Source organism: Corythoichthys intestinalis, chromosome 14 (genome assembly GCF_030265065.1).
Source record: "Corythoichthys intestinalis isolate RoL2023-P3 chromosome 14, ASM3026506v1, whole genome shotgun sequence".
NCBI lineage: Eukaryota > Metazoa > Chordata > Actinopteri > Syngnathiformes > Syngnathidae > Corythoichthys > Corythoichthys intestinalis.
The window spans coordinates 47691360-47714375 of NC_080408.1; the positions used below are offsets into that span (position 1 = coordinate 47691360).

Here is a 23016-nt window from a genome sequence, read left to right on the forward strand (position 1 = left end):
GATGCTCCCGCAAGAGCAAAGTAGGCCACTGACACCCTCAGTATTGAGCAAAAAGGGGGCCAAGAGGCTGTGTTGGCATTTTTACGTGGGAGGAAAAGGCTTTGATTATTTCCAGGTGCATCATGCTTGACTTAGAAGTGACACAAATTCCCGCTTTAAAAGGCCCGCGGCGAAAACATCCACTTCACACCTGATTACGTCCGACACGCGCGATGACAGCACTTAAATTGCTCTGTCTTTTTTTGCTGGCCGTCACGGTGCCCGGCGCCATCGCTCAAGGTAGGTGTTATGTCACTTTTGTGCAAACATGATATGATGTGTTATTTTCTCGTTTTCTTTGTCAGGCGGAATACCCAGTTGTTGTCGCAAAATCTCCAACACGCAAGTCCATCGAGATTTGCTGACCAAGTACTACATCCAAAGACCTCCTTCATGTCCATTGCACGTGGTGGTGTAAGTTCAATTTGTTTTATTCTACAGTGGTACCTCTACTTACAAAATTAATTGGTTCTGGATGTAGTTTCGTAAAGTGAAAATTAGGGACATAAGTAGGGACATGTGTTTAATGTAAATGCCCTAATTTGTTCCAAGACCCTCCAAAATTCAGACATAAATCTTTTATAAAGCATAAAAATGCCTCAAAACATGTAACAAATACATGTTACAATTAGATAAAATAAACATAAAATGAGAAAAACGAAGAATAGAGTAAATAATAAAAGTTAATACACACATAAAGTTGTCGTAACACTTCGTGGCGAATGAAGAGGAGGCAGGGATACACAAATACACATACAATAGAGGTTCCTCTTAGCCAATTGGATGCCAGGAAGATGCTAGACAATGGCTAATGGCAGAGCACCTTTAAGTATGTTACGTTCAGTCAGGGGTCGCGTTAACCGGATATTTTCTGTCGTTGACCGTTTTTTTAAAACGGTGACGGAAAAAACTGACGTTCGTCCGTCATTTTGACAGGTTGCAATTCACACCCCAGACCACAGGGTGGCGAGTTAGCATATCAATTAGCTATTGTCTTTCTTAATGCATGACGTCGTTGGCTCTTCTGTCAGAATATTGTAGTGTCACCGGGGTCTGGCGGCGGCACCGTGATTGACACATCAACGCGAGGTTCTTATTGGTGCACCCGGTGTGCCAGCGCGTCATCCAATTGATGGACAAGATTGCCGCCTGTGTATAGACCCCAATCACATGACGTCACAACTCCGCCCCCCTGACTGGAGCCACCATATTGTGTGTCAGCTGTTCATGTTTACACATTACCGCTACGTACATGCCTCCTATTACGGCATGTTTTTCTGCTCGTTAATATTAATAATCAAAATGGTGAAGGCGTGTGTGGCGGTTGGTTGCTGTAACAGAAAAGATAGACGGAGAGACTTGAAGTTCTACCGTATTCTGAGGGACCCGAGGATGAGAGCGAGATGGACTGCTGTAATTCGACAAGAAATCTGGGCACCAAACGATCACCACAGACTATGGAGTAGTCATTTTATATCTGGTAAGATGCATTTAATATATATTTAGAAGATTTTGGGCTGACAACCACAATTAAGATCATTGTGTGACGTTGGTGATTAGGGTCTATATCGTTGGCTCTTTTTCTTTGGGGGTGGAGTTGTTGGCGGTAAGCAGAGTAAAAAGGGAGAAAAATACCACGACTCCCGTGTCTAATTTTTCACCGCCAAGCAAGCGTTACAATATTAATTAAAAATGAATGAAAACTAAATACTATTGAATATGTCATCATTATCATTTTAAAAATTTAAGTGACCGGTAAAAATAGACTATGACCGGATTTTTATGACCCTGTCAGTCAAAATGACAGACAACGAAAATGTCTAGCGCAACCTCTGCGTTCAGTATACTCTGGGAGCTGCAAGTAGCAGCTCCTACTGTTTTTTGCCTCTCCCATCCTGAAATTTCATTTGCACCCTGAAAATTCTGTATGTAGAGGCGATCGTAAGTAAAGGTACCACTGTATTTTACAGCAGGGCCGAGAACCAAAAGTGGCATTTGCCATGTGGCATTTTTTTTGCCATGTGGCAAAATGTATTTTGCCATGTGGCATTTTATCTTTGATATTGGGCATTTTTTTTGCCATGTGGCAAAATGGATTTTGCCATGTGGCATTTTTTTCTTTAATATATGGCATTTTTATGCCATGTGGTAAAAATGATTTTGCCATGTGGCGTTTTTTTTTTTTTGCTATGTGGCAAAATGGACTTTACCATGTGGCAAAATGGATTTTGCCATGTGGCATTTTTTGGTAGTTGGCAAAATGGATTTTCCATGTGGCATTTTTTCTTTAACATGTGGCTTTTTTTGCCATGTGGCAAAATGGATTTTGCCATGTAGCATTTTTTTAATATGTGGCAAAATGTATTTTGCCATGTGGCATTTTTTCTTTAACATGGTAAAAAAATGCCACGTTAAAAAAAATGTCACATGGCAAAATTCGTTTTGGCCATGGCAAAAAACATGCCATATGGCAAAATCCATATTGCTACATGGCAAAATGTATTTTGTCATGTGGCATGGCAAAAAAAAATAAAAAATGCCACATGTAAAAATGCCACATTTTTAACATGTGGCATTTTTTGCCATGTTAAAAAAAAAAACGCCACATGGCAAAATCCATTTTGCCACATATTAAAAAAATGCCACATGGCAAAATTCATTTTGCCACATGGCAAATATCACTTTTGGTTCTTGCTGTGTACCGTATTTTATGAGTAATAATATAATTAAAAAGTAATAATAAATTATATATGTTGCATAAAACAGATTAATGTTTAAATTTTCTTGTAAGCATCCATAACTGTCATTGTCATAGGTAAAGATCACTAAACTGTATCTACATATGAATAAACTGTGGGTACAGATCACTAGACTGTATCTGCATTCGACTAAACTGTGGGTAAGAATCAGAATCAGAAAAAATTCCGAAATATCGTATCGCACAGTTTTTATTTACGAAATAAAATTAAAAAAATAAAATAATACATTATAATGAAATAAAAACAAAAAAGTCCAATTTTTAACAAAAGAATATCTGCTTTCCACTCATTGGCTTCCATTGACGATGATAGACGTCCCATCCATTTGGTCTCGGAGAATTTCTCTAAAATCAATAGACAAAAATCAACAGGAAGTGACCTGTTAAGGCCCCCAATGAAGATTGGAAAAAACTGACATTGAGACTTTTGGATATATATTGAATGTATATTTTGAATATATTGTGATATATATTGAGAAATTATAACGAGAAGAATTTTCAACAGATGACTTGAATAGCTCTGTTTGGCAAGATTTTGGTTAACTCACTATGACCACATTGTATTCATTAAAGATGTTCTGATCCGATCACGTGATCAGAAATCGGCCCGATAGTGTCATTTTTCAGTGGATCGGAATCGGGTGATAAGGATGTGGTTTAAAGTTGTTCTGCTTTATGCCTATCCAGCCTCTTACCAACGCCAAACAGTGCGACCAAGCATTTTCTTGGTCACCATTTCAAGTTAACGATGACTGACAGGTTTGTAACTTTGATACGGCCAGAGATGCCTCAGTAGCTCTACGCATAGACTAATATATTGATGGGACATGGGCCACGGGGCCGATTAAAAACAGCCCTTTCTCCGTCAAAGCTGACCTAGTGGAAACACAGACTAAGAGCTTTTTACATTGAAAATTCTTGTGAATAAATGCTTAAGTACCTCAATTCTCTATAGATACGGACGTAAAACAATCTCGATTCTTGGTTAAAAGCAAAAAAAAAAAAAAAAAAACGGACAGTTAGCATTTTTTAATCCACTCTGGCACAGCCTTATCACCACAAACAGCATTTTACGTTGACAATTAATGTGAATAAATGCTTAAGTACCTCAATTCTTTATAGATACGGACGTAAAACAATCTCGATTCTTGGTTAAAAGCAAAAAAAAAAAAAAAAAACGGACAGTTAGCATTTTTTAATCCACTCTGGCGCAGCCTTATCACCACAAACAGCATTTTACGTTGAAAATTCTCGTGAATAAATGCATAAATCCCTGAATTCTTTAAAAATATGGACGTAAAACAGTCTCAATTCTTGTTAAAAACAATAAATTGGACAGTTAGCATTTATTGTACGTAAATATTCCAAATTATGACGCCAATGCCGTAGCGGGTAATGTCTCCCATTGATTTTTTTCACGTTTCAAAATGCATGCATGGTACGAAAAATATGATACCGTAATTTCCCGAATATAAGGCGCACCCGTGTATAACGCGCACCCCACATTTTATTGTAAAATGTAGGGAAAATTATTGTACCCGTTTATAAGGCGCACCCTAATTTTAGCACCAATGAATAGAAGAATACAAGAAAACAGAGGTCGTGTACAGATACAGAAATGTCATTTTACTGACTGGTGAAACACAGCACAAGCATAGCACATTGGTAGTTCAAAACATTACCGTAAACTAACAATATGTACGTAATAATATGATTTGACAACTTCTCCAACTTACCAGAATCCAGGAGAAAACAAAACAGATGTAAGGCTAGAAGTCAGAAAACTGAAAGCGCACATCGCTGTAGACTAACAAGAGTTGTTATTTGGGTTTGAGTTTCCCGAGGGACAGATATAGTTGACGGACACAGAAAGTCATTTGTTACGGTCCGAGTTGCGGAGCTGCAATAAACGTTGACTCAAAGGAGTTCAAGAAACTAAATTATGTGCTTCATGAAGAGTGAAAAAAGCAGAATTTAACACGGACGAAATCATTCGACCAATCAGAGGGAAGTATTACCATGTAACGAGTTATAACAGAATTCACCGGCGGAACTTATGTTGGCACGTTGTATAGTTCCCGGGGGGAGGTATTTTGTTGAGGGAACAGCCGGAAAGATAGTTATATTCTGCGGGTTGCATGTGATACAGACATTGCTACCATATTTTATTTTTGCAGCCTAAATGTCAATAAAGCAACGCGGATTAGCTCCCTTGTTTGATACTCCGCCTCTGACTCCTTTTCTAGCTCACCACGACCGAAACTAAATGGTGACGTCACGTACCGTAATGGTCGGCAACGGATCACCGCATAAGTTTCTTCAACACAACATGGCCGTGTCAATAAAAAAAAATCGGTCTTTATATATGTATATAATATATTTATATTTTTTTCTCCATCCCTGTACCCATTTATAATGCACACCATGATTTTACAAGTTGATTTTGGGGGGAAAAAAGTGTGCGCTATATTCGGGAAATTACGGTAATTACCTTGAATCCCCGAACAAATACCTCATGAGACAATCCTTCCTGTTAGTATGCGGTACAGGTTTTGTACTTTTTCAACCTAGAGCCGGCGTTGGATCACTGCATGTGTTTGAGAATAACTGCGACCGACTTCGAACAACTGAAGCGGAGTGTGGAACGTCCCCTACTTCAAGGCGTGGCGCAGTGTCTGGGGAATATGTGTCCTGTTATCATTATGAAGTCTACGCTCTGTGATAAAAAGCACAAATGTGTTAATCATCGTTAAGCTTTGGACACAGTTTGAAGTGCGCTGTGGCAACTCATTAATTGTGTATAGGCTGTATTGGCTGAGCCAAAATTGTGTTGGTTTGTTCCACTGAAATGGATCTACATGACCTCTGCATTGTAATTTACATACGTTGCTAATTACTACCAAAAAAAAAGTTCTACTCACAGTTTCCAGCCATTTTTTAGTAATTAGCGTTTTCGTGTCGGTCTTTTTTTCCCCCGTGGCGCAGTGATATTGATACGGCGGAGTCGTATCGTCAGTGTGTGAAGCCATTTTAGGTCACGTGCACCAATAGGAGACGAGGACTGTTGCTATGCGCTTCTAAAACAAACAATATGGCGGCGACCGTGTCAAGCTACGACACGAGCAAAGATGAACCAAAGATAAGAAAACCGCATTCGGAATTTAGTCAAAAGGCATCGAAACGATGCTATATGCATCTCTCAACTGTCCAAGGGCGAAAAAGGGCAGGAATTTGGAAAAAACGTGCAGAGCCCGCGTGGTTGCGTCAGACAATGGCTTTCTCCCCAGGCTCCGTCGAAGGATCTTGCTGAAAATGCGTCGACTGGGATTTTTAACGACATTCACTACAGGTAAGCCACACGCACGCCTTTACTACAAGGTTAATTGTTATTAACTTATGCTCAAAAAATTCTTATTTAAACTAGTGTTGTAACGATACCATTTTTTAGCCCAGATATCAATACCACTTTGTTATAAAATGTATATAGGGTACAGTGTGTCGAAAGTGAATCCAGTATAGCTTTTTATTGCATACCAGTTATGGGTGACAATGGTTAAATAAACCTTTTGGCTCAAGAACATCAAGCTGTAGTCAATAAAAGCCCTGATACTGACGTGGCAGTGATTGCTGTAAGTCTGCAGATAGATTTACAGTGTAAATTGCATTTTTTCACAGGAGGAGGCAACAGAACGAGGACTGATGTCTCTAAGGTCTCTGCAGCTCCTGGCACTAGTGTGTGTTCAGCACTCATTGGCATCCATACATTCACAGGTTGTGACTCTGCTTGTGCCTTTCATGGCAAAGGCAAAAAAACCTTTTCTTTTGCACGTCATAAAAAAAGAATACCTGACTGGGTTTGCAAAGCTGGGCAGCAGTTTTAAACTTGACCTACAAACATTTAACACGTTGTGTAAATACGTGTGCCACCTGTTTGGCCAGTCATGTGCCAAAAATGATGCCAAATGCAGATCTTTCTGTATAGCCTCGTCAGTCTTGCCAGAACATTCTATTCCCCCCAAAACTGATGCTCTGTACCAACATTGCAGGACAGCAAACTATAAAGCAGCAATTATGAAACGTTGTCTGACAGTTAAAATGTGTGCCCCTTCACCCATTGGGAATGGGTGGGACATTGAGGATGGGCAGTTGGCAGTGACATGGATGACTAAAAATCCTGCCCCTGATACTGTTTTTCAAGTAGTCAACTGTAGTTGAAAGGCAACCAATTGTGACATGGGAAGATGTTCCTGTATGTCTGCAAAACTTTCTTGTCCTGATTTATATCGGTGCCAAGCATGTGAGAATGTTTCCAAAGAAACAGAAGACACTTGGATGGGATGATGACTTTGAGTAAAGCGATTTTGAGGAGTAATGTTGTCATGTACAGTTTTACTATTCTTTTATTTCTATTTTTTTTTTTTTAATTCGTTTTTCAATATTTGTATGTGTAATAATGTGTATTTTTATAGTATGAGACACTTCCATGTTTAAATAAATGTGTACCAACAGTACCATACTTGAATGATTCCAAACTTTTGTGTATATACAGTGTGATTAAAAAAGGCTGTGCCAAAATCAAAATGCCATGTCAAAAACGAAAAACATTAAAAAAAAAAAAACTAGCTTGGACAGATGTCGGAAGTAACTAAGTTTAATTTCATGTTTTCATAGTACTCAAATATGGCCATCACCAGCAGCATGGACAACATCAAGTTGACATGAGAATTCCTCCCTCCTGCGTTGATTGCGTCCGTTATGTAATCTTTCATGTCATCAATATTTGCTCGAAGTGGTGGAACATACACTTAGTGTATAACATACGTTATGTGCCATACAGATGGATAACGAACTTTGTCTTTAACATACCAACACGTCGAGCAAGTACTGATGATGTGAAATATCGAACAACAGTTGCAATCAAGACAATAACTGCGACATGCACACGTTTGAGAGGAATTCTCATCGTGGCTTGATTTTGTCCGTGCTGCTGGGTGTGCTCACATTTGAGCACTTGTGAAACATGAAATAAAACTTGGAAGTTATCTTCAACACGTGTCCATCACTTCTTTTGTGATGTCTTTCATTTTTTAAGTATCACCTTATGATTTTGGCACATTATATTTTTGATCACCCTGTAATTTGTTTGTCTTATTCCATTTTTGCCATGATTCACATTTAGGGGGTGTGGTAGCAATTGGGTTGATTTTCAGCTATTTATGATCACGGCGTGCATTTTTTATTTTATATATTTCATTGCATAGTAGGTTGTGATATTTTTAATATGACACATAAGCCTTTAGCTTAATTCAATATATATTTCATTGTGCTGGGTGCAAATCATTAATGTTGAAGTGTTTCCTTCAAGAAATTAGCTACATTTCTCATTCTGAATTCATCTATGTGTATACTAAGGCACCAATACTTGTTTCAAATGTTTGGTAGATGTGTTTATGACATTTGATAAAGATTTTGCGTTGCCAGAATTAATATAACACTTAAGCAAAAACAGCAACACTAGATCTGTATTTTTGTGTATTCACATCAAGATACATTTCTGGCTGGTGATTAAGTTAGGAGGGTATTGGCTTTGAAAAAATCCATTTTCTAAGCACTTTTTCCATGGTCCCAATAAAGCCATATTTCCACAAGCTTGTCCATTCGCAGCACTTCCTGGTCAACTCTAATCTTTTAATGGACGACGGTCTCACAGAAAAGTTGTAGCTGTCAGTGAAGGGTGTTTCAGTTCTGAAAAACACGCACACACACATAAACCATGTGAGAACTGTTTCATCCATATCATATTTACATAATCTTCCAATCCAAATTATATAGGCTTGTCCATTCTGCCATTTTTTCCTGAATAAAATTATCAAATAGGTTTTTGGAACTACGGTTAAACAGACTAAATACTATGTTATTTGTCAATCTAAACTTTTTGCTCAAAGTTAACAATCTAACATCACAATAATTACTGCTACAGCCCAAAACTCACATTGCAAGTCTTAACTTCATATGTGATCTGACCAGAAGCCCAGAACTCCCATATTTATTCACAACAAAAGGCGTGTGTGTGGCTTACCTGTAGTCAATGTCGTTAAAAATCCCAGTCGACGCATTTTCAGCAAGATCCTTCGACGGAGCCTGGAGAGAAAGCCATTGTCTGACGCAACCACGCGGGCTCTGCACGTTTTTTCCAAATTCCTGCCCTTTTTCGCCCTTGGACAGTTGAGAGATGCATATAGCATCGTTTCGATGCCTTTTGACTAAATTCCGAATGCGGTTTTCTTATCTTTGGTTCATCTTCGCTCGTGTCATAGCTTGACACGGTCGCCGCCATATTGTTTGTTTTAGAAGTGCATAGCAACAGTCCTCGTCTCCTATTGGTGCACGTGACCTAAAATAGCTTCACACACTGACGATACGACTCCGCCGTATCAATATCACTGCGCCACGGGGGAAAAAAAGACCGACACGAAAACGCTAATTACTAAAAAATGACTGGAAACCGTGAGTAGAACTTTTTTTTTGGTAGTAATTAGCAACGTATGTAAATTACAATGCAGAGGTCATGTAGATCCATTTCAGTGGAACGAAATCCATTTTCTAAGCACTTTTTCCATGGTGCCAATACAGCCTAGTAAGTGAGAGGCTGTCCTCGGCAGCGTTAGCGTCAGAGCAAAAAAACAAACTTTTTTTTTCCAGTATCAGATCGGGATTCGGAATCAGCAGATTCTCAAAATCAGGTGACTTGGACTCTATATGTAAAAATATGTGATTGGGACATCTCTAGTATATATAATACAGTATATCAGTATATCATATAATACCGTTTAATCCAGGCTAAGGGGGTTTATCTGTGCATGATGAAGATCGGTGTTTATAGAAGGGATCCAGGAAGCCATGTCTCTGCACAATTTCTGCTTTTATACAAAAAAAACAAACAAAAAAACAATTACACGTCCTGCGATGGGACTATCATGCATGCGCACATTGCGATGGCGATGTTTAAACGATATATTGTGCAGTCCTATAAGGAAGTGACGCAAAATATATAGGAAGTAATCCGGAATGCTCCAAAATGTACAGAAACTGACCTGTTAATGTCCCGAGATCAACTACAAATATAAAGCATTCTCTAGTTTGATCGCGTTCAGGTGATGAACGCTTGTTCATTCGCTGCCAATCATCCCACTTTAAATGGATTGGATGTCGAGTGCCTTCAAAGGCATGGATAATTGATCATTCAACTCTACTGCTCCCAATATTTACTATTTCTTCCTTTCCATTTCTTTATTATCCCGCAGTTTCATCACATTGCAAGGTAAGCGAATCTGCGCCAAACCTGACAAGTTGTGGACACAAACCAGCAAGGCTTACCTCGAAGGAAAGAGCTGTCCAAATAACTGTCAGCTTGGCAAACAAAAGAAGCGCCGAGTTTCTTCCGAACTTTTGTAACGTTTTTTCTATTTTCTACATCAAAAGCCTTCATCAACCCTTTTCATATTTGTACCAGTTAAAGTCTGAAGAAAACAACTGTTTGGCCACGCATTTCTGTAGATTTTTGTCAAATATGTTCATATTCAGTGGTGGTTCTAGGATTTGTCTGAAACAGGGGCCAAGAAGGTGCCACATGTAACCCTCAGGGGCCAAGTGTCGCTGCCATCTTTGTTCAGTGTTTGTTTTGAAAAGTCAACAAGGCAATATGCAGATTATGATGTTTGTGGCAGTAAAAATCAGTAAAGTATGTAATAATTCATATTTAATCATACTGTGTTCAGTACATACAATAATTGTAATGACTTTTTGAAAAGTCATTTTTAACACAAACAGCAGCATCAATATTTAAAGGTGCACAATGTAAGATTTGAACTTCAATTATTCATGTAATGGCCATAATATTTCAATCGACATTAAAGAAAAATGTTTTTTGGAAATACTTTTAAAACTGATCTCATGGTTAAACAGACATTGCTCCATTTTAAAAGACGATTTAAGCGGAGCAAATTTGTTCCTGTCCTGCTTCTGTGTTCATCATCATCAGTCAATCACGAGATAGTCACAGCCACAGCTTTGTACTCTCCTTAAACTAAGGCTGCGCCAACATTGACTAACAAGATTATTTTTACCACTCAAGCAAAACAAGAATATGGATTCATTTGGCTTGGTAGTGCTTTGTTGTTTACAGTGGTATGAAAAAGTATCTGATCCTTTTGGAATTTCTTCCATTTCTGCATGAAATCACCATCAAATATGATCTGATCTTTGTCAAAATCAAACAGATGGAAAAACAGTGTCTGCTTTAACTAAAACCACCCAAACATTTATAGGTTTACATATTTTAATGAGAACAGTATGCAAACAATGACAGAAGGGGGAAAAAGAAGAAAGTGAACCATCACATTTAATATCTTGTGGCCCCCCCCTTTGGCAGCATAATTTCAACCCAACGCTTCCTGTAGCTGCAGATAAGTCTGGCAAATTGATCAGGACTAATCTTGGCCCATTCTTCTCAACAAAACTGCTGTAGTTCAGTCTGATCCCTGGGATGTCTGGTTTGAATTGCTGTCTTTAGGTCATGCGACATAATCTCAATGGGGTTGAAGTCTGGACTTTGAATTTACCATTCCAGAATGTGTATTTTGTTCTTCTGAAACTATTCTGAAGTTGATTTACTTCTGTGTTTTGGATCATTGTCTTGTTGCAGCATCCATCCTGTTTTTAGCTTCAATTGTCTGACAGACGGCCTTGGGTTTTGCTGCAAAACATCCTGATAAACTTTTGAATTCATTCTTCCATTAATGATTGTAAGTCGTCCAGGCCCTCAGGCAGCAAACAGCCCTAAATCATGATGCCTCCTCCACCATGCTTCACGGTGGGGATGAGGTGTTGATGTTGGTGAGCCGTTCCACTTTTCCTCCACACATGACTTTCTGTGTTACTCCTAAACAATTTTATCTTCGGTTTAATCAGTCCACAAAATATTTTGCTAAAACTTCTGTGGAGGGTCCAAGTGCCTTTTTGCGAACATTAAATGAGCAACAATAGAGTTTTTATAGATATAGTGGCTTCCTCCATGGAGTCCTCCCATGAACACTATTCATGGCCATAGTTTTACATATAGTTGATGTGTCCACAGAGATATTGGACTGTGCCAGTGATTTCTGTAAGTCTTGAGCAGACACTAAGGTTTTTTTTCCCTCTCTGAGTATTATGCGCTGAACTCTTGGCGTCATTTTGGTGGACAGCCACTCCTTGGGTGAGACCCAACAGTGCCAAACTCTCTCCATTTGTAGACAACTTCTCTGACTGTTGATTGATGAACATCCAGACTTTTAGATATAGTTTTGTATCCTTTTCCAGCTTTATACAAATCAACAATCCTTGATTGCAGGTCTTCAGACAGTTCTTTTAACCGAGCACATCAGACAATGCTTCTCATCAAGACCTTTTGTTACCAGGTGTGTGTTTTATAGTGGGCAGGGCAGCTTTAAACCTCACATCTGTGATTGGCCACACACTTGACTTAAAATGGTTGGTAAAAATTGGTTTTAATTGCTCTTTTAGTGTCCTTAGGCAGAGGGTTCACTTACTTATTTTTCCTCCTTCTGTCATTGTTTGCATGCTATACTCATTAAAATATGAAAACCTTTAAATGTTTGGGCGGTTTTAGTTAAAATAGACACTGTATTTTCATCTGTGTGATTTTGACAAAGATCGGATCACATTTGATGGTGATTTTATGCAAAAATGTGAGAAATTCCAAAAGGTTCAGATACTTTTTTATACCACTGTAGCATGTGGCTATATTGACCGGGGTAAAGATAAAGTACTGTATGTAGTTGGTAATGGAAATTAAAACAGATGGAGCAATGAAATCGTTTTTGTGGATGCTGTCAATGCATTACCAAACTATATACATATTTCTTTGCCATTGTGATTTTACATTGAGAAAAGTAGCCCTCCCTTCTTTCTGTCATGGTGGCATAAACTAACTTTCACCTCGTATCACGGCTCTTTTAATCGTCATTACTAAATGTTGGCATTAATACATTGAGAACATCTTGCATGGAGATTAAAAATAAGATATACCTTTTTTGCATTTTGTGCTAGTCCATATTTTGATCTAGTTGCACTACCATTTTTGCCCATTATGCCTACATTGTACACCTTTAACATGCTTTGTGCTACATGACAACAGGGGAACTTCAGGGGCCATTGAATTTATAGATGGGGCCTGTGCCTCTGGTTAAAAAGTGAGTTAACACTGAGTTAACATTCTTTAAGTTAATTTGCTGAAATGTTTTATTTCAGAAGTGATTCACATCAATCATGGAGCTTTTTTTTTTCTTTTATAATTTGGCAAAGTGCAATTACAACTCAACAACAAAATAATTGGAGCGATTTAAACAATAACTGATCACACCGTAAACAAAATGAAAACATTTGGAAATATGCTCAAAATCAAAGCTCAAATAGCCAAAGTAAGAAATCTGAAGGAAATATTATTTCTTTTAGAAAGTTGGAAAGAAGCCAAATGCATCTTAAGGAAGACAATAAATAAAAGACAGTCACCAGCTGTCAACTGTGACATGCAAACATTTCTTTGTGGAGTTATTTCAACAAGCGGAATGATTCAAATACTGAACAATGACCACAAATGACCCCAGTGGAAGTTTAGGGGACTTTCACTGCAATTTCCAACCCAACGGCAGCAGAAAAAGTTTGTGGGCACTAAGGCAAGTTCAGGTCATGTTGCTGAGGAGATCATTCACAGAATGACTCATACACATGCCACAACTCTTTCGATGTCATTGACGGCATTTTGACCAAGAGGGGCAAATGAACGTTCAGGGCCTACTACACTGTAAAATATTATAAGATGACTTTTTTTTTTTTTTTAAATGCAAACTTCCTGCCTTAGAAAATGTAATTTATGTTACTAAGCTTCATTAGAAGCAATGTACTTAATTATTTCAACTTAAAAGAACTCAAATTAACCTTAATAAATTGATTATAGTAAATTGTTTATTTTGGGTTTGCGGTGCTCAAATTAATTGAATTAAATAAATTACAGTAACTTACCTATTTTGAGTTTTCAGTACTGAAGTGATACCTTAGTTAGCTTTAGTGCTGCTCATTCATCATATGCAGGTGAACTTCATTTTTTTACCTGAAATAATTCTACAATATAAACAGCACATGCTAATTCAATTAATATCACATTTTCAAACAGTAACGACACTATGAATCAATGAAGGGAGAAGACTCAATGGATTAACTCAGTGAAATCAAATTTTATTTTAAAATGCTTACAAGTGGCATTGGCTCTTGACACGCTGCTTAATTTTTGTTGCTGCTTGGTGTGAAATAAACAGTCAGTAGTATAACCAGAGATCCTTTACCTTTACACCTTTACCTACTTAACATCGATTTGGTGAGTAAATATTGTGGCAAGCGACATAGAGAAGAATGACAGAAACTGCCTTTTGCTCTTAACACTTGCTGTTCTTGTGCTCCATCACACCACAAGGCCCCATGAAACAGAACATTCGTTGAACAGAACATTGAATAGAACATTCATTGGACAGAACACCAGTGACGTTAAGAATGGCGTTAGAGTATAACGGCGTTCCTAACAGCATTATGTTTTTCAGTAGTGAGTAATCTGATCAATTACTTTTCTCATCTTTGCAATGCCGTTACTGTTACTGTAGCTGTGAAGTGGCACGTGACTACAATTTGGTTGAATGAAGCGCAAATTATCTGATTTTGGCACAGCTTCTTGGGAGAGAGCAGAAGGGGAGGGGGAGGAGAGACGAGGGTGGTGCCAACGTTTCAAAAGCGATGATGATTGGCTCGGAGCATTAGCATAGCATTCGTGTTCTTGTTAGCATTAGTATTTAGCCTGGCGAATGTCATCTTAAACTCTCGGGGAACTTTTTTTACATACAGTTCGTGGTGTCAATTTGGGTAAAATGAATCTTGTATGTCTTGTATGTCTTCCATTTTCTAATATTTGCTCCCACAGTTGATTTCTGTACACCAAGCGTTTTACCTATTCTAGATTCAGTCTTCCCAGCCTCGTGCAGGTCAACAATTTTGTCTCTGGTGTCCTTCGACAGCTCTTTGGTCTTGGCCATAGTGGAGTTTGGAGTGTGACTGACTGAATTTGTGGACAGGTGTCTTTTATACCGATAATGAGTTAAAACAGGTGCCATTAATACAGGTAATGAGTGGAGCCTCGTTAGACCTCGTTAGAAGAAGTTAGACCTCTTTGACAGCCCGAAATCTTGCTTGTTTGTAGGTGACCAAATACTTATTTTCCACTCTAATTTGGAAATAAATTCTTTAAAAATCAAGCAATGTGATTTTCTGTTGTTTTTTCCACATTCTGTCTCTCATGGTTGAGGTTTACCCATGTTGACAATCTCTAATCTTTTCAAGTAGGAGAACTTGCACAATTGATGTTTGACTAAATACTTATTTGCCCCACTGTATACCGCTATACTCTTATATAGGTGAAATTTTTAAAAATGTGACCTACGTTTTTTGGGGGGTTTTTTTAATAAAAAAAAAAATGAGCTCAATTCAGGCACGGTGGCTGAGTGGTTAGCACGTCTGCCTCACAGTTCTGAGATCAAGGGTTCAATCCCGGGCTTCGGCCTTCCTGTGTGGAGTTTGCATGTTCTCCCCGTGCCTGCGTGGGTTTCCTCCGGGAACTCCGGTTTCCTCCCACATCCCAAAAACATGCATGGTAGGCTGATTGAACACTCTAAATTGTCCATAGGTGTGAGTGTGTGCGTGAATGGTTGTGTGTCTCCTTGTGCCCTGCGATTGGCTGGCAACCAATTCAGGGTGTCCCCTGCCTACTGCCCGAAGTTAGCTGGGATAGGCTCCAGCACCTCCGCGACCCTCGTGAGGAATAAGCGGCATGGAAAATGAATGAATGAATGAATGAGCTCAATTCAATTACCATAGTTAATATAAAAACATCTTTGATGTGAAAGATGTAGTTGAATGTATAACGTGATAATGTGTAGAATATGAAAAGTAATGTCAGTCACTTTGCTGAGTAACATTACTCTTACAATGAGGTAACTGATTTACTAACTCAATTACTTTTATTACCAATTACAATTACTCAAAGACATTGGTAACTGTAACTACTGTAACCACCGTTTTTAAAGGGTATGACAACACCTGGGGAAATGCTAATATTCCATCATTTATCCATAAACGCATGCCTTTTGGATTCATATGCTGCTTCGTGTAATTACACACATCACAACAACAAGAAAATGATAGAAATTTGGATCGAGTGTCAAGTTAAAACGACCGGTGTTGTGCCGAAAGATAGCCGCCCTGCGTGAAATGTCCCCCCAGACGGGAACGCTTATTTGTAACGCTTTATTGAGGTGAAAACATCAAATGTTTTCATGGACGCATTACAGTAATGGATTTACGACTGTAAAATCAGTTTTAAATAAATAAATTACACAAAATACTAGTACTGTATTTTAGTAACAAATCGTGGACTGGGCCACATAACCATCTTTGAACAGAAAGGTATTAGTCTACAGGTTTTCACGACCATATCCCAATGGTATGACATTTATCAGTTCAAGCAGAGTAAAATAAAACATATTCACGGTACAAGAAAATTGTTTCCATGGCCATCAATTGGTGAGAAAAAGCTGTACAAGTGACGTGTGGGCTCTCAATAATAAAATAAATAAACAAATAAATAAAATAAAATAAACGCTCAATCAGCGTTATAAATAAGCGTTCCCGTCAGGGGGGACATTTCACGCGGGGCAGTTATTTCTCGGCACAGCAGCGGAACACTTTCAGAAATTATCGTAATTTTCGATCTATTTTCGATAATTGCTCATGAATGTGATTTATTTTTTTGTTAACTTTATTAATATTTGTTATCTTGCCACATAACGGTTCTAGTGATATCTCACAGCCCCTTAGTATTATAATACCCTTTAAAGTAGGATTAACAACACTGCAGAACACATGAGATAACACCAGCAACCACTACTCTCAGTCATGGTTACCACAACTACCCATTATCCATTGTGGCGGAACAGATAAATAACAGTCGCTACTAGAGATGTCGATCGGGTCCGATCACGTCATTTTCAAAGTATCAGAATCGGCAAAAAAATATCGGCCATGCCTTTCTTTAAGATATATATATTTTTTAATTAAATCGTTTTCTAATTGTATTTAACGTTACAGACATAATATATTACACTCATCCAGAGTCTTTAGTTTAGGCTTAAGGTAGGGTTATCAAATTTATCCCGATAACGGCGGTAATTAATTCTTTTAAAAATGTATCACGTTTAAATATTTAACGCAATTAATGCATGCGCTGCATGACCCACTCACGCATTGTCGCCCGCAATCTGTAATGGCGCCATTTTACCTATATAGAGAGATATAAGGCTGCGTAAAATGAGTAGAGTGAGTTTTGGCAGCATTTGGAGCCTTTATTTAATTGGCTAAAGCCTTACAATCCCTCTCCCTACGATTAGTGATATCATGGGATGCAATGTGGGGAAGCAAGGTAGCAATTGATCATTTTCTTAACACCTTATGTTATTTCCCAACGCAGAGAAGATATATCAATTGGTAGCACTACGAACAGTCATGGTTCCACTTCTCATCATGCATTTGGCCATGGCTACAGTATCATTTACTGAAAGCTCAACAAATACACTAGATGGCAATATTTAGTCACAATATACAAAGTCACAAGTCTTTCTATCCGTGGATCCCTCTCATAGAAAGAATGTTAATAATGTAAATGCCATCTTGAGGATTTATTGTCATAAACAAATACAGTACTTACGTACTGTATGTTGAATGTATATATTCGTCCGAGTTTTATTCATACGTAAATATGTCGAATGTGCTGCTAGTTTAATGAAGGTGGTCGTCCCCTTCGTAACACAAAGTGCTTTTTGCGTTGAAAATTCTTGTGAATAAATAAATATGGACGTGAAACAGTCTCGGTTCTTAGTTTAAAGCAAAACAATTTTTAAAAAAATGGTTAGTTAACTTACTGGTTGCCATCGATAGGGCTTGACATCCAGTCCATTTAGATGGGCGAATGAAGGTTTGTTCATTCACCCATACCAGTCAAAATGGATTGGACATCGAGCACCGTCACTGGCACTGAAAGATGAGCATTTACAGCCAGTCCTATTAGTTCAAAATGGAATTGGACGTCCATTGTTGTCAATTATTTATTTCTAGTTTCAATTTGTATTGTTAGAAAGAACAGTACAGAAAGATATAAAATTGAAGAAAAAAAGAATGAGGGCAACATCTTTTTTAATTTCCATTTCTTTTATTTCATTTTTTCCAATTTTTAATAAAAGAAAAAAATATAAAGTAAATAGTAAATATTCATTATATATATATATATATATATATATATATATATATATATATATATATATATATATATATATATATATATTTTTTTTTTTTTTTTTCGGAAAGAATGAAAATATTCTTTATTCTCTATATTTCTTACATTAAAAATATTTTTAATTTTTATTTTTTTATTAAATTTTTATTAATTAAAAAAATTATAAATACATTAATTTAAATTTTTAATTTGGATTATTTTTTACATTAAAAAGATTGACTATTATATTTCTCTATACATTAGAAAATGTTTAATTAAACAACAGGGTTATTAAACAATAGTTTTTTTTATTTTAATCAATTTAGTTTTATTCAATATCTTGTTAATTTAAAATGTTATTTCTCCATAAAATAAATGTTATTTCTCCATAAAATATAAAAACTACAATAATAAGTATAAAAAAAAAAAAAAAATTCAAACTAAAATTTCATCATAAATGAACACTGTATTTGAGTTTTAATTGCAAGAAGGAAAAAGGTGGCGTAAAAATACAATGAAAATGTGATTTATATACATTTATTAAATATATAATGCAAACAAATATAGCATTTCTTAGTTCTTAGTATTTCTCGTCTTCAGACAGACAAAAAACAAGTTACACCACTTTTATTTCACACAACTCTTTCAATTTGTTCACATTTGTTACTCGTCTTTTCTCATTCGCCAACGCGTCTTTCCCGTCCTGGTGCATCCTGCCAAACTTGCACTGCCACTTGCTGATCTGCCACTCTGTCTATCCAGTTTTATCATGGCTTGACGTGTCCAACAACTGTCGGGGTCGGCGCAAATCCTTTTGTGGGCTTGAGTGGTAAACCTGCAAAATTGATAGTCATTCACCATTAACCGTGAAACTCGGGATCACTGTGTATCACTAGCAGACGTCCAATCCAATTGAACAGGAAATGAACGCTCATTGAGGATTTGCTCATTTTTAGCCATATTTTTAAATGTAATCTTCTATAATTAGTATTTTCATATCATTACTTTTTTATGTACTTATGCTTTATGTATATGTCTTTTTTATTTATTTTTTTGATTATTAAATAAAAATAAATGAATAAAAACTAAATTGTATATTCACTTACACGACAGCTTTGAAGGAGCAGGCGGCCACAGACTGGATAGCGTAACTCTTAATTCTTTTAGGCGGCACCTTGGTTGTTGACAAGCCAGCACAGCAGTGTGCAGCAGGCCCGTGTGCTAGAAAAAAAAAAAAAAAAATGATTGAGAGTCCAAAAACTAAATAGTTTGCAGTTTCGGACGAACACTCACTCAGACATTTTATCATGTAGAACAAACTCAGATAAAAAGCTTGAAAAAAATAATGAATTAGTCCAAAAGTGCAACTCTTTAGCATTCAGAAAGACTAAAAGAAATGAATTTAAAAAATTTGTGGTGGTTGGTAAATGTTAATTTTATAGAACAATTGCAGGGAAATATATATATGGAATCACTTCATTCTAAGGAAAAAAATATGGAATCGTCTCTAGTATTTAATAGCACCACCTCTGGCTTTTATGACAGCTTGCAGTCTCTGAGGCATGGACTTGATGAGTATTCTTCATCAATTTGGTGCCAACTCTCTTTGATTGCAGTTGCCAGATCATTCTTGCAGGTCGGAGCCTTGCTGTGGACAATTTTTTTCAATTTCCACCACAGTTTATCAAAATGGTTGAGATCTGGGCTATTTGCTGGCCATGACATTGACTGGATGAGTCTTTCTCCGAGGAATGCTTTAACAGTTTTAGCTCTGTGGCATGATGCATTGTCATCTTGGAAAATGACAAACATGTTTTCAATTGAAGGGATGGAAAAGTTGTTTAAAATGTCAATGTAAACTTGTGCATCTGTTGTAGATTTAACCACAACCATCTCCCCAGTGCCTTTGCTTGACATGCAGCCCCATATCATCAAGGACTGAGGGAATTTTGATGTCTTTTTCAGGCAGTCATCTTTGTAAATCTCACTGGAACAGTACCAAACAAAAGTTCCAGCATTATCACCTTGTCCAATGCAGATTCCTGACTCTTGACACCTTTTCCAATGCAGATTCTTGACTCTTGACAAGTTGATGAAGAATACTCATCAAGTCCATGCCTCAGAGGCTGCAAGCTGTCATAAAAGCCAGCGGTGGTGCTACCAAATACTAGAGATGTGTTTTGATTGTTATTTCTTTGTTTGTTTCTCATGATTCCATATTTTTTCCTCAGAATAGAGTGATTCCATATATATATTTCCCTGCACTTGCTCTATAAAATTAACATTTACTGACCATCACAATGTTTTTATTCATTTCTTTTAGTGTTTCTGAATGCTAAAGAGTTGCATTTTTAAACTAATTCATTAGGAAGGTCCAAGTTTTTGGAAAACTTCTGGAGAGTGAAACGCGACGGCGCCTCTACAAAATATGTGGCGTGTAAAAAAATGCGTGGGTCTAGTAGTAGTGACTCGGGGGTGAGTGGTCTCAATTTGATTTTAAACTGAATTAATCCATTGACTTTCCTAATGACCAACTTGAAGGTGTTAAAAAAACAAAAAAAAAAAAAAACGGGATTGGTGGTAATTTTGACTGGTAGTGGGACGGGATTGCGAGTCATTCTACAGGAGTGGGACGGGATGGGATTCACTTTTTGACTGAATGGAATGCGAGTTTTTTTCTGTGAGCGGGAAGGAACGGGAGTGAAAATCCAATCCCGATTCATGGTATAGTATGCACCTTATTGCTGCTTGCAATCCACCATTAAGCTACATTTTGAGCTTGTTAAGCTTTTGTTTACAGTGCAGTCAATTTTATTGCTTCTTTTTTCCATTCTGCACAGTTTTAAATAAAATTAAGCAGTCAATGAATTCTCTGCATGGTTCCTTCTTTGCACATTGGCACAAATCTCATATATCCCATTTTAGCATTGGGAGAACATACTTTAACTTTTTTACTTGTATAGTAAATTCTAAATCAAGTACTTTTGTACTTTTATTTGAGTACCATAATTTTCGGACGATAAATTGCTACTTTTTTTCCTTCATTTTGAATCCTGCGGCTTATAGTGCAGTTAGGCTTATTTTTTTATTTATTTGGATTAATAGGTAATACTTTATTTGACAACGGTATCATAAGACTGTCATAATTGTGACATGACAAAATCATGGGGATTAATGATTACTTATGACAGATGTCATAAACTCCAACCAACTTGGATCAATTACATCCATTCAAAAGAGAGATAATTTGCCAAATAACAATAAATGAAATCTGTTATAAGCATTCATTAATGCTCATGACAATGTCAAGTCATAATTATGTTTGTCTAATGACAGTCTGATGGCGCTACTATTAAAGTGTTACCAAAACTCTAGCAATTAATAGAACAACTGTAACAGTAACTGATAATTAATTAGCATAGAACATGAATGTTGTTATCTACATCTGTAGCGCTGCAATGCATGGTAGGAGGCATGTTCGATGACACCAGTGTTGGCAGCACGTGGCAGAAGCGGTTAACTGTCTCCCACCAAAGGGAGCAGTGATGGCCAAATGAAGGTTCTTGAAGCAATGGTGGTTCATTTGGTCTTATGACAGTGGTATGATGCTGCTGTCAAATAAAGTGTTACCAGTTAATATTTTTTGGTGTAAATATCTATCTATCTGTCTGTCCATCTGTCTGTCCGTCCATCTATCTATCTATGCTAATTATTCAACTGTGTTTTAACTCATTGTCTGCCATTGACGGTGCTAGACGTTCAATCCATTTGAAGCGGGAGGGATGGCAGTGAATGATCGATTTGCTGCCATCCCTCCAACATCAAATAGACTGGATGTCTACTAGTGATAAACCAGTGACAAATTTCAATTCACAGCAGCAAAAACAATCATAACATGATGGTTTTAACAGTACTCACTTGTGACGACCGAGGTCATCCACAGGGTAACGGAGAAAAGAACGAGGTAAAGTCTCATCTTCACGTGAGCAACAAGACAGTCTTGGCAGTTGTGAGAACAATAAATCAATCACATGAATGAAAGCGGCTCTTATAGAATCAAGAACTCCCACCTCTTCCATTAAGTACTTTTTCTGTGTAGTTCACGCAAAGTATGGGTGGGGTTGATGAGCAAGAAGACCACCGACAACCACTCTACCCACAATGAAATAATTCATATAGTTAGACAACATAACACCTTCCTTGTGATAAAAAAAATAAATAAAAATTGCACTGTTTGTTAATTTATACTCACCTACACTGGAAAAAATGCCACTACAAAATGAAAAACAATTCCTTAAAACAAGTTGTAAAGTTAAAAAAATAATAAGTAAATATGATTCAAAATTATGTTATTTAAATGATCCTATAAGTGTGATTAGAATTTAATTTTTTTTTTTACTAGAGCTACACACATTCTTGGTAAGCCTTTTTTTTTTTTTTTTGCATTGTATATATTTTCAGAACACATATATGCAATGCAACATTCATCCATTCAACCTTGCCAGTCAAAATGCATTGGGCGTCCAGCGCCGTCAATGGCTGACAATAAGTAAAAGACTGAAATGAAATTTAAAAAAAAAAAAAAATCAACTTTTAATTGTTTTACAATTTTCTAGTAAATATTTTGATTCAATAAAAGATCAATGGCTAGAATTCATTTTTCCATTTGTAAATAAAATATGTATGATAATAATAATAATAATAATAAATATAGTTTCAATTTTTAATGAAAGCAAAAAAAAATGTAAATATATATTTTTTGGTTTTGGAAAAAAAGAAAAATTCTTTTGAT

The 23016-nt window shown here is 37.0% G+C and overlaps 2 protein-coding genes across 2 annotated transcripts; one reads left to right on the plus strand and one right to left on the minus strand.

Moving 5' to 3' along the window:
* Window positions 1–212: 212 nt before the first annotated feature.
* LOC130929415 (monocyte chemotactic protein 1B-like) lies at window positions 213–10252 on the plus strand. The gene is made up of 3 exons (XM_057856521.1): window positions 213–279; window positions 345–453; window positions 10102–10252. Exons 1-3 carry the CDS (start codon window positions 213–215, stop codon window positions 10250–10252), a joined length of 327 nt encoding a protein of 108 aa, XP_057712504.1.
* An 8634-nt stretch (window positions 10253–18886) lies between these two features.
* On the minus strand, window positions 18887–22223 carry LOC130929600 (C-C motif chemokine 8-like). The gene is made up of 3 exons (XM_057856885.1): window positions 22143–22223; window positions 19331–19445; window positions 18887–19059 (listed from the first exon to the last, which is right to left on the minus strand). Exons 1-3 carry the CDS (start codon window positions 22198–22200, stop codon window positions 18888–18890), a joined length of 345 nt encoding a protein of 114 aa, XP_057712868.1. The 5' UTR covers window positions 22201–22223; the 3' UTR covers window position 18887.
* Window positions 22224–23016: the final 793 nt, after the last annotated feature.

Bases quoted from the DNA above. Each gene is read 5' to 3' on its own strand.
- LOC130929415 (XM_057856521.1), top strand. From the start codon at position 213: ATGACAGCACTTAAATTGCTCTGTCTTTTTTTGCTGGCCGTCACGGTG. The intron at 280-344 runs GTAGGTGTTATG...TTTCTTTGTCAG, and splicing joins GCCCGGCGCCATCGCTCAAG to GCGGAATACCCAGTTGTTGT. The intron at 454-10,101 runs GTAAGTTCAATT...ATTATCCCGCAG, and splicing joins TGTCCATTGCACGTGGTGGT to TTTCATCACATTGCAAGGTA.
- LOC130929600 (XM_057856885.1), bottom strand. From the start codon at position 22,200: ATGAGACTTTACCTCGTTCTTTTCTCCGTTACCCTGTGGATGACCTCG. The intron at 19,446-22,142 runs GTGAGTACTGTT...TTTTTTTTCTAG, and splicing joins GATGACCTCGGTCGTCACAA to CACACGGGCCTGCTGCACAC. The intron at 19,060-19,330 runs GTAAGTGAATAT...TCAATTTTGCAG, and splicing joins TGCTCCTTCAAAGCTGTCGT to GTTTACCACTCAAGCCCACA.